The sequence below is a fragment of the Excalfactoria chinensis genome, chromosome 1 (genome assembly GCF_039878825.1).
Source record: "Excalfactoria chinensis isolate bCotChi1 chromosome 1, bCotChi1.hap2, whole genome shotgun sequence".
NCBI lineage: Eukaryota > Metazoa > Chordata > Aves > Galliformes > Phasianidae > Excalfactoria > Excalfactoria chinensis.
The window spans coordinates 58,613,938-58,628,462 of NC_092825.1; the positions used below are offsets into that span (position 1 = coordinate 58,613,938).

Below are 14,525 nucleotides of genomic sequence, written 5' to 3' on the forward strand. Positions count from 1 at the left end.
AAGGATTCAGTTCACATATGCCATCTTTCACAGAGAGGTGTGTACCCTCGTGAGTAGTTCTAAAAAGAGCTCTTGTGAAAGAACAAGCTCTGAAGAGGTTGCCCAACTTTACAGAAATGCCCTTTGGGATTTCTAAGGGTCTGTGAAAGAACAGTTCTCCGTTGGCTGTGGGCTACAGGCCCACAAAGCTCACGTTTATCCTGGTGCTGTGTTCTGGCCATCATGTGAATAGAGTTGAGTAGGGGTGAGGTATTTTAGGCTTTGAAGTACTTTGAAATCTTTGATGGAACCATCTTCATGACTTTAGGAAGTCATTCCCTTTCCTTTTGCACAGTTCAGCACCTTGGGGTTCTATCTCCATCCAAACGTTGAGGATTTGACAGAGCTACCCCTCAAGTTTTTGCTGAGGCTTTGTGTCAGCAGCCGTAGAGGAGGGAAACCCATCATTAATGATGCTTCTGTTCTCTCTGACAAAAGTAGGCCCTGGGAGGTTGTTTTCGGTCGTCTGTCTCAGCTGGCAGGAATTACTTTTTGACCAATTGAATTTGGGTGGGCATGGGTGTGGGGTCAGGAGGGCTGCCTTCCAAAACAAGACCAGCACCTGATGTTTCCCCCCCTTTTTTTCCAGTGGAGCCACTGGCAGGCGTGGAGGAGAAGGCTCAGTGCATTGGCATTCCCGACAGGGCCTACGCCAAACTCCTACCTCATCCCAAGCCTCCCCTGCCCATGGAGTGCGCCCGGCGCAACTTGCCCCCAGATGGGGAGGGAGATGGCTCCAGTCTGAAGAGCGATCTGAAGGCCAACCAGAGCAAGGGCACGTGGCCAGCCGAGAGCAGCTATGCTGGCCCAGGTGCCCAGGGGTGCATGAGGGACCTGGCATCCACTCCTGAGCGAGGAGGACCCGTGTCTGAGAACGGGGCAGTGGGTGAAGGGACAGCAGAGAGCAAGGGGCTGGCTGGAAGCCTGATGGAGAAGCCCCTCTGCAGTGGGGGGAAGGCTCTGCCCGAAGCGGCTGTGCCTTGCATGGGGCAGGGCACCAGCCTTTCTGCCATGGATGCTGGCACCGTGGGGGCTGCCCCCAACCAATTCCACCCTCTTTACATGCCAGGTCTGGAGTACCCAAATTCAGCCGCTCGTTACCACATCAACCCGGGGCTGCAAGGGTTCAGCCCGGTGATGGGCGGGAAGCCTCCCCCAGTGTCCCATCCACAGCATTTTCCTGCACGGGGCTTCCAGCCAAGCAACGCCCACCCCGGCGTCTTCCCTCGCTATCGACCGCACCAGGGCATGCCCTACCCCTACCAGCCCCAGCCTCAACCTTCCTATCACCACTACCAACGGCCACCCTACTACGCTTGTCCGCAGGGCTACTCGGACTGGCAGAGGCCTCTCCACCCCCAGGCCAGCACTAGCGGCCACCCGCCCTTGGCCAGACCCCCTTTCTCTGAGCGGGGGAATGTGAGCAGCTTGCAGGGCTGCGAGGCGCTGAGTGCTGCCCTGGCTTCTCCCAGCCGCATGGACGTAGCGAGTGCCAAAGAGGTTTCTCCAGGTGATGGGCGGGATCTGGGGCCTGAAGATGAGAAGTCTGAGGAATCCCAGGAGCGGCCAGAGAGTCCCAAAGAGTTCCTAGATCTGGACAACCACAATGCGGCCACGAAGAGACAAAGTTCAGTGGCAGCAGGAGAGTTTCTCTACGGAGCTCCCTCACCTCATCTGGGTTCGGGAATGGGATTTGGGCCATCAGCTTTCCCTCCCCATGGGGTGATGCTACAGACTGGCTCTCCCTACGCATCCCGGCATCCAGCCAGTCATTTCCAGCCCAGGACGTATGGATCACCCATGAATGCCCACCTGTCTCATCATCCAGCCCCTGGCCAGGCTAACGGCCTCTCTCAGGAGGGACCCCTGTACCGCTGCCGGGAGGAGAACATAGGTCACTTTCAGGCCTTGCTGATGGAGCAGAGAGGCAGTGGAGGTGGCATGGGGGGGCCACCCCAGGACTTGTATAGACCATCAGGGTAAGAGCATGTTTTCTGTGAGAAGATGAGGTGGGAGGGAGTGATGCCTGTGTGGCAGCATGTGTTGGGTATCCTTGAAAGGCTCAGACTGAGGTCTCAGGAGCTGGCAGGTACTATGGAGGGCTAACAGATGGCTCTTGGGCCCTTAGACCTTTTCTGTGAGCTGCAGAGTCTTACTGTGGCTTTTTAAACAAGTAACGTTAACTATCATGGAGACCTTTAGCTTGTCCTGTCCATTTCCACACCAGGGCTTTGTTTTATCTGATGGTATGTTGTTTATGTGTTGTCTGGTGTTGTGCATCCCTTAATCAAAAGGTCTCTTACCATTTTCTTGGCAAGAATTTTATTGCATCCATTTGTAGCGGGGGGAGTAGCTAACTGAAGTGCAAGTTAGCCTTGTTATGAAGTCTACTTCAGTGTCACCCCTTTTTCCTCTCCTCTTCCTTTGCCCTTCCTCTCTGTCTTATACTTCCCTTAAAGAAAATGAATTCTCATAGAGATTTTGCATGTTACGTTTTATTCCCAAGTGGAAAAATTCTACTTGGAAAATCGCCTGTTCAGGCTTCATAAATGTGCTTTAGCTTTTACTACTTTGCCATAGCTCCAGCGTGACTGAAGCAGCAGACCTTGTGAGGCAGGAGAGAAAAACGTGCTAAAGAACTTTTTCTCCTAGTACTGAGAGGGCTCGGCTTACAACTAAGTCATTGCAGGGTGGAGGGAGGGGATTAAAGCTTGTGTTTTGGGGAAAAGGCATAAGGGAGAATACAAGCGAGATGCATGATTCTGTGTGAATGGTGCATGTATGTATTCATCCAGGTAGATGGGGTTTACTCTCTATATTCGTGTGCTAAAACTCTCTCCATTAAACCTGACTACAGAATGCAAATGCATCAGGCTCCTTTCCCGAAGATGCCTACAGCAACCATGTCACGAGAAGATCTGACGCCACAAAAATCATCAGCGTTGCCTCTGGATCAAGTAAGGGCCAGCAAGGAGAGCAGGGCTCAGATGAGAGCCTTTTTTTGCTCTGCCAGTTAAAAGGAGTAAAGTATTTGCTAGCAGTGGGAAGCATTGGAGGAAGCTGGGAAGTGAGCTTGCTGAAAGGCAGAGGAGCTGGGGATGTCTGTTTTGTCATAGTGAACTGTGCTGACTAGTTGACGATCAGCATGGGTAGTGCCAGCTTTGAATTAATAGCATGAAATTGTGAGGTTGCTCCTTTCTAAGGCTGCTAGTTGAAGGTCTCCAACTCCTCTTTTTCTTCTTCCAGAGCTAGTCTGAGGAAGGAAGGATCTTACGAAGATGAAAGCCACACGTAATTTGGACAAAGGGGAGGAGGGACAGGCCTTCCTCCCGCTCTCCCCTCACCCAAGCAGCATGTAGCTTCCCGGGTCCATGGATCACAGCATCCCGATGGTGTTTGTGCTGGAATCCCGGAGTGGTGCTGGGCCCCAGCCGACCGGCCAAGCAGCCAGCTTGCCGGCGCAGGGCGAGCATCGCCAGACTAGTGGCTTTCTGTGACTGGAGACTGCGTCTCATTCAGGGTTTGAGGGATTTTGGGGTGGGGAGGGTGGGGGTGGGGGCTGGAACTTTCATTGACTGCTAAACTCAGGTATATTTTTCAGGGTGGAAGAGGACGATGATGGAATTTTACTTGTAGTATTAACGTGTGTGTTTTGGAGCTGGATCCAGTTTACAGAATTTAACCTGTTGCCTTTTTAAATAAATTTCTGTTGTTGGTGAATGTATTGTACATAATGGGGGAGGGGGTGGGCCCAGCTTGTAGTGGGCTTAGCACTGGAGGAATCCGTAACTGTTTACAATCATATCACACTGAAGTCTTTCAGGATAGGGTGAGGGTCTGGGGGAGCGGGGAGAGGTCAGGGAACATGCGATGAATGACTTGCTGTCCTCTGCAGCTGAGATGCCACCCGATAGTTGTTTGGCTGAATATCAGGAATTGCTCAGGAGCATAACGTGTCCTCCTCTTCTCCTCTTCCTCCTTCAATCCCACCCCTGCTTCTGCCCCTCAGGATCCAGGGCCTGAGTGCGCTTCCAGCTCCTGTCATCATGGGAGGAACAAGGAAACCAGGACCAGGAATTGAAACCGGCACAGGATGCTCACAGTGTTGTCCCTTCTGCTAGTGTAGTACCCCTTTCCCTGCCGTTCTCATAGGATTAGTTTGTGCTCATGGAAACAAAATAGGGTGCAGTTGGTCATCTTGGACTGCTTTTGGCATAACCAGTGCCTGCTGAGTGCAGAGCAGCACCACAGAGCAAGTGTTGTGCAGGGCTGTACTCCCTGCTGCCAAGGGGGGGGAACTGCACCCCTCTTTAGTTTCTCTGTCCTTTGCTATATTCATCTCTGGGCAGCAGCAAAGCAGAAAGTAAGCTGAGATCCCTGACATCTCAGTTGTCTGTGGAAGTAAGAGCGTGAGATTGGTTTGAGGGAACAGTTTGCTACAGCGTGAGCTGTTTGTTGGCCTGAGGAGTTGGGTTTGGTTATAGCAAGTAGCAGGTGATTCAGAAAGCACCAGTTTGAAATCCAGAGTTGACAGAATGGCTCAGGCAGTGAGAGACAAGAAAGCTGTGTGCTCAAATGGAGCCTATTCTCCTCCGTCTTTGATGCTGTAGAAGCAAGTACCACAGGTTGGTGGCAGCTTCCCTCCAAGTCAATACATAATCTGCAGGGACTCTCCACCAGCAATGGCACTGCACGGAGGGACCCCTGTACCCCAGTCTTTGGCTGGACACTGAAGTTCAAGTGTAGGTTTGACAAGTAAGTTGCTTAGAAATCCCATCTGCAGGTGTGCACCTACATCTTAGAACTAACATAGCTGACTGTCTTTGGGGAGAGCTGGAGTAAAGCCAGGTAGAGTTGCTACACTGCAAAGCTGGGCAGAAGGATCTGTTAGAACAGCCCCAGTGCAGGCTGCAGTTGGCGTTGAAGGGACAGCAGTGTTGAGGGCAGCAAGCTTAGGACAAAATTGAAAACTGTGGCTTCTCTTTGTAAAGCAATCTTTACAGATCTGGAGGATCTGTACAGTTTAACTCAGAGCAAAGTATCTGAAATGCTGGGAGCGTGGATGCGTGTTCTGCAAACAACCCTTGCCGTACTTCAGCCTGTGTCTTCTGCATCACGGATGGTTACCTAAATACTTGGAAGTGCCTTTCAGCTCATGGTGAGCTTTGTGGAATAGGAGGTTATAGATCTATTAAAAAAAGTCAAAGCACTCTTGATCTTCAGCTGGAACTGGCACTGAAAACGTGGTCGTAGGGGGCACGGCATCTGGATGAGTACCAGCCTGAGGTCAGAACAGGAGCAATAGGGAAGGCAAGGATTGCTTGTGGTCTCCCTGGAGGAGGGTAATGCAGAGCAATGTATTCATGTCACTCAAAAAACTATGGGAACGCCATCTTTCTCATCCTCTGCAGTGCTGTAGAACAGTGAGTTACCAATTGGACCTTCTTCAGAAGGGATATTGGGTAAATAACTTTGCAAAGCTTCCTGTAGGTATTACTTTTTTCATTACTATTTTTTCATGTGGAAGACGTGTTTTGTAATTGCAGGTGTAAGTCACTCTGAAAGTAATGCCTCCTGTTTATTTCCTCTCTTTTCCTGCATGGAGGAATCCAATTCTGCACTTCTGCTTCATTCGCACTTCCATGTCAGATGCCCCTCTGTCAGACTGCCCCTTTGCTGCCATCTGTCACACGGCAACAACGTGTGACAGAATATTGGTGGGAAGGTTTAACCCCTACTGCCGTACCACCAACATCCAACTTCATTTTCCCAGATCCTACAACTGGCATTGTGGGCCAGCAGGATAAAAAAGGAGGCATTACTTTCAGAGCAGCCCTTGTAGGTTTCAAACCGGGATTGCATGATAAAACAAACACAATGTTGAGCATGCCGGACTCTCCCAATGCTCTTGTGGTACAAGTGGCACACGGTGCTCAGTCCCGTTCTAAATGCAGTTGTATCATCATCTGCTGGGACTCTGGGAACTTTTGGCATCTTCGTAGCCGTAGGGCCCTGGCAATTGAACCAAGTATTTTGGGCAGATCAGTAGCTGAGGGTTCGCAGGGATTTGAGCCACGTCCAGCAGAAGGCTGCAGTCTTTAAATGCCGTGGTGTGACCAAAGAGTGTGGTGGCAAGCCACGGCACCAGCCTGCGATGAGAAGGACAAAAGAGGAAAGTAAATTGGAAGTTTCAAGGCCCGGCTGGTTTGATCTGTGACTTTAAAGTACGTGAAGACACTTTACTTGGAACAGCTTCCAGTTCTTTCTCATCTGCCGAATGCCTTTGCCATGCACAATTCTGAAGCAAATCTCCTGTGTGTATTTTTGTACGTGTAGTTTCTCGGGGTCTTGGAGAAGCTATCAGCTTCTTGATGTCTTATCTGAAAGCTCAGCACGGGGGCTGTCTCTCATTCTGCTGACTGAGGCAGCTTCTCTCTCTTTACAGCCACACTTCTCCATTTAAAATGAAAGTATAATGAGAGAACGACCCGCATTTGTCTCCTCCACTGATGGCTGTCAGCTTTCTGTGCATTCCGCACCCAGCCAGGGCTATCGCTCTGCTCTCTGTGGCTTTGCTCTGCTTTTCCTTCTTGAGGAGACGCTCCAGGCTTAAATTGTTCGTTGTGGCGTTTTGGAGAAGGTGCTGCGGTGTGTTGAGGGAGAATTGATGTCCCAAGGGGTGGAACAACTGTGGGCTCTGCAGCGGTGTGGCTGCTTAGTCCATGCATACTTTTGCAGTGTGGGTGTACTGAGCTGCACGAGGCCTTGCCCATGTCTGTGGCTGTTGGCTTCCGCTCACATGCAGTGCTTGAGAGTCCATGGGTACTTTGTAGTTGTAATGCTGATGGCCTTGTGTCCACTTGGGCTTTATCTCCTTGTTCTGCAGTGGTGGAGGAGGTTTGGAACAAGTCTTTTTCTTTCTAAAAAGCAGATGTCAGAGGAAGGTGCATGCAGAAGAGAGACAGAACTGCATCCAGTAGCAGAAAGGGGAAGGAGGGAGCAATCAGGGCTAAGGAATCATTGGGATTGTCACCATCTCCAGCAGGTCCCTCTGTCCATTGCTTTTGTTTGTTTGGAATCACGTGGCTCACTGGCAAAAGGGCAGTAATTGGGAAATCTGCACCTGAGTAGAAGTGGAACTGACTGGGTGGTTTCCTCATTGTGGGCAGCATTGGGCCAGGGGCTGCCTGGGTCTCTCTGGGATCTTCCAATCTTCCAGGGCAGCTGGAAGTCATGCAGCAGCCCCCTCCTGTCCCAAGGCAGCCAGGCAGTTGCAGGAACCAGGGTGTGGGCTTTTGCTTTTGTCCCCCTTTGTGTCCTGCACCAATGCTTCCCTTCTCCTTGCTGCCCAGTTTTCATGCTCCTTCCCTCTGTGCTTCACCATGGCTGTCAGAGGCAGAGACATGAGCTCACCGTCCATGGAGGGGCAGAAGGTTCAGCTCACCACCTGTCTCCTCTTCATATGCATACAGAAAGCAGGCAGGCAGTGCACATCACCCTCACTGTGACATCAGGGTGTCCTCAGCATCTGGCAGTGCCCTCCTACCTGCTGGGCTCACTGCATGGCGCCACTGCAGAGTGGGATCTGCTGAGTCTACCTCTGTGGTAGCTTTGGTTAACACAAAAATGCTGTGTACAGCCCTGAAACCTGTTACCTCTATTCCTTGCAAGCTCAGTGAGTGCTGCTGCCTGATTTCCTCCAGTGATAACAGTGTGCAGCAGTGTAGCTCCCCAACCTTCCCATGTCACGGCAGGGAGGGGATGGCTCCAAATCACAGCGCAGGGCTTCAGGATGTGGTTGGGAAGCGAGGTGCTTCCTGCAGCCCTCACTGCCACATGGCTGCTTTCCCAGTGACCAATGGGTCTGTTTAGGTCAGGAAAGGAACAATTGGAGCTGAGCCCGGATTCAGGGCTGGCAGGAGGGGTGCCTGTCGCTGGCATACCCTAACTTTATGCCTCTGGGCCAGGGGAACAGCCAGAGCTGTCTGTCTTGGCACTGGGAGTGGGAGAGCTGATTTCACTGCATCCATTTTCTGCAGTTGGGTGATGTTGGGTGGGGTTGGTTTGCTTTGTTGGTTGGGTTTTTTGGTTTTGTTTTTGTTTTGTTTTCTTTTTGTATCATTGTAAGTTTGTAAAGAATGTAATCTGTCTGTCGGGGGCTTATGGAGGACACGGGGGCCGTTCTCGTTCTGGGTGAGACTGTTTTGAGAGTTGCTGTGTGTTTTGGTGCTGGGTGGGGAGGGGCCCGGCAGCCATGGGGGCAAAACCTGGCCCCGTCAACCCATCAAGACTATTATGGGGCAGCAACCTCCCAACCTGAGTGTGGAAACCCTGCTCTCATCCTCAGGCGGGGGGATCTGAGCACGCAGGGCTCTCCGCACAGGAGGGCTGAAACCAGCAGCCCCAATTTCTCAGTGCAAGAACAAACTTGAGCTGCAGCTGCCACCCCACACCGGCCCTCGTGCCCGCCTCCCTCCCCATCCCATAGAGCACAGTGTCAGGGATCCTCCTCTCTCTCCTGCTGCTGCAAGGTCGTGTGAACTTTCCTGGTCAATACTGGAAAGGGGAATGCTATTTATTTTTATATTGTGTATATTTTGTCTTGGTCTGCTGATTACCTTTGTTCCCCAGAGCGACAGTTACCTCAATAGTTAGTTTAATACTGTGTGTTGGGTAATTTTTTTAAAGAACTTTTTTAAAAGCTTGATCCTCGGAGGTCTGTAGATTTTATTTCCATATGAATTGGTTATTTTGTATAAAGTACCTTCTTAAAATAGCAATCTCCCTGGCTGTGCTGTGTTTTCTTGTCTTCCTTTGCAGGGGCAGCGGGTGGGCCGGAGCTCACAGGCATGGCCATGGCCAGGCAGGGCCATACTGCCTGTAAGCCATTTCTTTCCAACCCAAGGTATCGCTGCATGCCCACCTGGGTTAGCACTGCTGAGAGCTCCCTCTGGCCCCAGCAGGCTGCCAACAGATGCTGCTGCTCACATCTCCTGCCTAACAGCCTCCCAGGGCCCATCTGCCCTACTGCAAAGAGGTGCACACAAAGGACCTCGTGCTCACAGGCCAAAGCAAGACCTCTTTCTGCTGCTGTAGCTCTTCTGTCCCTCTCTGTGCCCTAAGACTGGCTGCCAGCAAGGATAGGAAAATAAACCAAAGCAAATGACCTGACCGGGAGCTGATGATGACTCCCATTGTGTCCCCGCTCCCCGGGTGTTTTGGGAGCCCTGGGGCTGGCTTTACTCTCTGTCACATCTCCTCTCACGCCCGGAGTGATGAGAGCAAGCTGTCCAATTTAGGCTGGGAGGAATGCGGCCGCTGCTGCAGTCCCAGGAAGCGTGGGTCAGGGGCTGGCAGGGCGCTGCTCCTCATCCTTGGGCGCTGACATTAATTGGAACCAGTCCTGATGGGGGGGGGGGGGAGGGGGACATCACTCAGTGCCCTGCAGCTGCGGCCAGGACAAAGCCCATCTGTGCTGCAGGAGCTGCCATGACCCAGCCTTGGCAGGATGCTGGCAGGAGCCCCACAGGCAGCAGCAGGCCGGCCATGTACCCCTCCTTCCTCACCTTCCTTCCTAACATCTGTCAGCACCAGGCTCATATCTCCCCTTCCCACCGTGGGTGAGGAAACCTGGTCCTCAGAAAGAGCTTTTTCTGATGCGTTCAACTCCTGTCTTCCTTTCTAACCCCATTTTCCCCACAAACTAGGATGCTTGCCTCCCTTTTGTCCAGCCCTATCATGGCAATCAGCAGCTGGTCCATGTGGGTGCGGATCAGGGGTGGCTGGACTCAGTCAATCCAGTGCCATGGGGATCAGCTCTGCACATGGAAACAAATAGCTGCTCCTGCAGTGAGCTCCAGCGTGGGATTTGCATGGACAGACATTACAGGATAGCATTGCTAGAGCTAACAGGCAGCATGCCCTTGGGGTGCCCAAGGAGGAAGGAAGAAATGGAGTCTCCCAATGGGTGAAGCTTCCAGCCCCAGGAAGCTGTGTGTTCCCAGCCTGGTGCCTGCTGCTTTTCTGCATATTCCTTTCCCTGTGTGACTGCCAGCATGGTGGGATCACAGAAGTTAACCCCCCCCCCTCTCAAGTCATGACTGCACCACTCTTTCCGGGGCCAGTGGGCACAGGTTGTTTGCAATTTCCTCAGGCCGTGACCTTTGTCTTGGCCGTGGCAGAGGAGAGTCCATCCATCACCCTGCTGGGGCTGGGGGCTGGGGCAGGGCCACATCCTGCACGGCTCCACAAGGAAAGGCCCAGGCAAAACAGCTTTGCTGCTGCTACGGGACATTTCCAGGCCACAGGACTTGGTGTTTCATTAGGAAAATAAGCAGCAAGCCATATCCCTACCCCAGGATGCAGCTCCCACAGGTGCCTGACTCCACACTCGGGTTCCCAAGGGGAAATCCATCCCAGAACTGCCGGGGTGTCCCCTTTGAAGATGTCCCTGCATACAGAGCAGCATTCCCTGAGGACACAGTCTGTGCATGCAGGGCAGCCCCGCACCCCTTGGCTGCCTGCCCTCCTCTGATCTCCGCTTCCCCAGGGAGATGCGTCCCGACCTGCTTCCTGGCCTCCAAACACTGCTTCCCTTGGGAAGCAGCCCATTCTGTGCTCAGGATGGATGCTTTCGGGACATCCCACTGCCCACATGTCACTCCAGCCACGGGCTTCCAGCACCTCAGTGCCTGTACCTGCACCAGGAAGGAGCTGTGTGCTGACTCCCAGGCCGAGCACTGTGCTCTATGCTCCCAAAGTGCACCCTGGCCCATTCCACACACGCTTCACGCCATTTCCCAGCACGCCGATGGCTTCTCAGGCCCACGGGAACAGCGGGAGTGGGGCCAGGTGCCATTTTGCCCCCACCATATTCTGTAGGGCTGATGCCACCTGCCTGCTTCGGAGGAGGGGGAGCAAGGAGCATGGGAAACAGCTCCACTCCTGCTATGGGTTTTCACCCCTCCCGCAGTCACACATGTCCCCAAGCCTGCCCCGCAGGCAGCTGTACAGCGGATGCCCACATGCCAGATGTCCTGGGAGATCAAAGTTGCAGCTCGCCGCATCCTCATTCACACACACACCCCTGTGCCTCCCCAAAGACTTAGAACTTATGCTCTCTATCTCCTCTCCAAGATATTTCCCTCGCTCCCTTTGTTTGCTTTCCAAGCCCCGCTCCCCCCTGGCACGCAGCAGTGGGGGAAGCGCCCTTTGCCCTGGCTGCCAGCACCAGGCCCCAGGGCTGCAGTCATGCAGCCACACATCCCCATGAGGCTTATGGGGGGGGGAAGGCGCACAGACCCACCAGCTCTGGGCTCTCCCTGCACTCCCACCCCATGCAGCCACAGCTCCAAGCCCTAAACAGTATCGGGACCCCACTGCCTTTCCCACTGCTCATTTCTCTACCCTACTACTACTGGGGGGTTGAGGCACGGCTTGGGGGCTCCAGACCGCTGCCAGCTCTGCCCTCGAGCACACGCAGCCCGTGTGTAGTTGAGCCTTAATGGGAAGGGGAAACGCGAGATGAAAAAGGAGCGATTAGCAAAGAGCAATAAAACTGATCAGATGCAGGCAGATATGTTAGCAATATATTAAATAAGGAACAGGACCAAGCCAGATGGTTGCACCAACTTACTTTACAGCTCCAGACGACTTAGCAAGAGGTCACTTAATGGAGCTGCAAGACAAATGGTTTGGGCTTGATGAAAGCAAAAGCTTTGTGCTTCCCTCCTCATGCAGATGGGGCTGAGGGACATCCTGCTGCAGGACAGCATCAGCAGAGCCCCAGCAGTGCCCCAGCAGTAACCACGCTTTGTTTTTGGTAGGGTTGCATTGTTCTCTGCACTGCAGCTGCTCTGGGATGAGGAGAAGGATGTTAGATGAGGGGTTGCACGCAGTCAAGAAGAAACATTCACAGAGGTATCTGAGCAGCATGGCTCAGAGCTGATCATCAGCGCTGAAGGCAGGAGAGAACTTCATTTTGTGATGTGAAACTTTGGGAGCACTTTGAGATTTACGCTAGGTTTTTCAGTGCCTTTTGCTCAGAAACGCTGAGCAGCAGCATATACAGCCTGCTGTGTGTGTGTTGTGAGAGTGATGTTTCTCCAAGGTTCCAACTGAGACTGTTCCGCACTGCAAGGTTGCTGTGACCATCTGGGTAAGAGTGACCTTTGCTGGCAAGAAAACGTTGCTCCTTTAGACCACGTCCAGCCAGACTTCAAGGCACTGCCTCAGTGTCTGATGCCTGCAGCCATGGTGAGCTCCAAGGAGCTGCAGAGATACATTGCTACCCCAGTTCCCACCTTCTAAACTGCCCACATCAGGGCTGTGTGAAGAGCAGTCACCGGTGAAGACTGAGGCAGAAACATTGCTGAGTAGCTCAGCCTTCTCCTTGTCCATTGTTACCAGCTTGTCTCTATTGCTTACTAGGTGGAAATACACTCTCCTGGACTTTACTGTACTGACTGACGTGCATGTGCTCGCTTGTGCATCAGTCACACATTGTGTCTCTCTCTGATTAATGTTAATAACTCTCAGTGTGAAAACTAAGAACCAAAGGAAGAGTTTTGACTGAGAGGCGCAGTAAATCTCCAGCACTCTGTGGCTTTTTCTCCAGCCTTATTCAACACCTTCGTCAATGAACTGGATAAAAGGGACAGAATTCACTCTCAGTAAGGCTGCTGATGATACAAAGCTGGAAGGAGCAGCTGGCACACCAGAAGGTTGCACTGCCATTCCACAAGACCTGGACAGGCTGGAGAGAAGAGCCTGATGAGAGAGGAACTTGATGAGGTTCAATGAGGGTGAGCACAGGGTTCTGCACGTAAGGAGGGACATCCACATGCATCAGCAGACTAGGGGCTGAGCTGCTGGAAAGGAGCTCCACGGAGAAGGACCTGGGTGTTCTGGTGGGCAACAGGCTGGCCAGCAGCCAGCAGCGTGCCCTTGTGGCCAAGAAGGCCAATGGTATCCTGAGGTGCACTAAAAAGAGCGTGGCCAGCAGCTTGAGGGAGATGTGATCCTCCCCTCTGCCTTGGTGAGGCCACATCTGGGGGCAATGGACACAAAACAAAACATAAAAGGTTCCACACAAACACAAGGAAAAACTTATTTGAGGGTGACATGGAAACAGGCTGCGCAGATTGGCTTTAGAGTCTCCTTCTCTGTAGATGTTCAAAATCTGAATGCTTACCATGCAACCTACTGTAGGGGATTTTCTTTAGTGGAGGGTTGGACGAGATGATCTTCAGAGGTCCCTTTCAACCCCCATGATCCTGTACTATTCTAAGCCTTCTACTGATCACTTAAGAGCCAAATTTTCCACTGCCAACTATGCAAAGTAAGTGCATCGTTAGCTCTGCTTCCTTCTTACCAACACTAGACACAATCAGCCCTGTCCACTCATTCACAGTCTGCTTCTGCCATCACTATATTCCTTTACCCGACTCTGATTTAACACATCCTTTGTTCCCTACTTGTCTAGTTTCTTAATGTGCTGATCTGGCACAGTGTGTATTTACCATGCCCAACTGGGATACTTTGCATGCTTACAAAAAGCTGGATAAAGATCAATACTCTCATTGATTTGACCTCAGTCATCGGGTTGATCACTAAGAAAAAACAAAAAACAGCTGTGCATCCTGATTTGTTTCCATCAGCAGCGCAGTTCAAATAACCAAATAGTGCTGCAGCGACACCTCAGCAGGAACTCCAAAAATCCACCTGAAATGTGGCTTTTTATTTCACTTTTTACTTCTAAAAGCCTGCATCCAAACGCTTGAGAGGCTTCAAGACAACAGGGTTGCAACCTATACTAGGTAAGCCAGGATTGGATATTCCCCTTTCTCTGCTAAGATGCTAAAATTCAATGAGATGCAGGCTAAGGATGCTGCAAATAATGCAGACATTGCTTTTTCTAATAGAGTTCTGTTATGTGTTTGTCTCATGATTACAAGCAGTCAGCACTCCTAACACTCTTGGAGGGAATTGCTGGTGAAGTTCTTGTCATAGCTGACACGGCCTAAGTGCAAAGTGCCTGCAGCTCTGTTAATAAAGGAGAGTAGGTGCTTCAGTTACCTTGAGTGGTGGGTACTGAACTCCGGGCTCAGACTTCAGATACAATAAAGTACTCGTTTCATTTCTTAAGGGTCAGCTTTGAATCACTGCTGCCCATGTGATTAACTAACAAACATCTTTCCCCCAAACGAAAATCATTCCTGATGCTGCTTTTGCTATGACAGTGGTTATTTCCTTCTCTTTCCTGCACGGGAAGATACAAAAGGGAAGATGCAAAATGAACAGAGTATACTGTAAGCAGTACATCCAGTATCTTCCACTCTGAGCTCCACAGTCAGACAGTAAGTTTTCATTCTGCTTTTCAAAAATAGGCAAGATTGGGGTTTGTGAAGGTTTTACTCCTTCATGAAAGGAGCAGACCAGCAAATACTGTATAAAGAATCGCTTTCTGTCACAGCAAGGCATGTTTA

The 14,525-nt window shown here is 51.6% G+C and overlaps 1 protein-coding gene across 2 annotated transcripts in view; it reads left to right on the plus strand.

Moving 5' to 3' along the window:
• Positions 1–3,601, plus strand: part of CECR2 (CECR2 histone acetyl-lysine reader) — a 92,044-nt gene extending 88,443 nt beyond the window's left edge. For both annotated transcript variants that reach the window (XM_072360198.1, XM_072360208.1), the window contains 3 exons: positions 629–2,018; positions 2,897–2,996; positions 3,286–3,601. In XM_072360198.1, the coding sequence (XP_072216299.1) occupies positions 629–2,018; positions 2,897–2,996; positions 3,286–3,291 (1,496 nt within the window). In that variant the 3' untranslated portion in view covers positions 3,292–3,601. The remainder of the gene's footprint in view (positions 1–628; positions 2,019–2,896; positions 2,997–3,285) is intronic.
• The last annotated feature ends 10,924 nt before the right edge of the window (positions 3,602–14,525 follow it).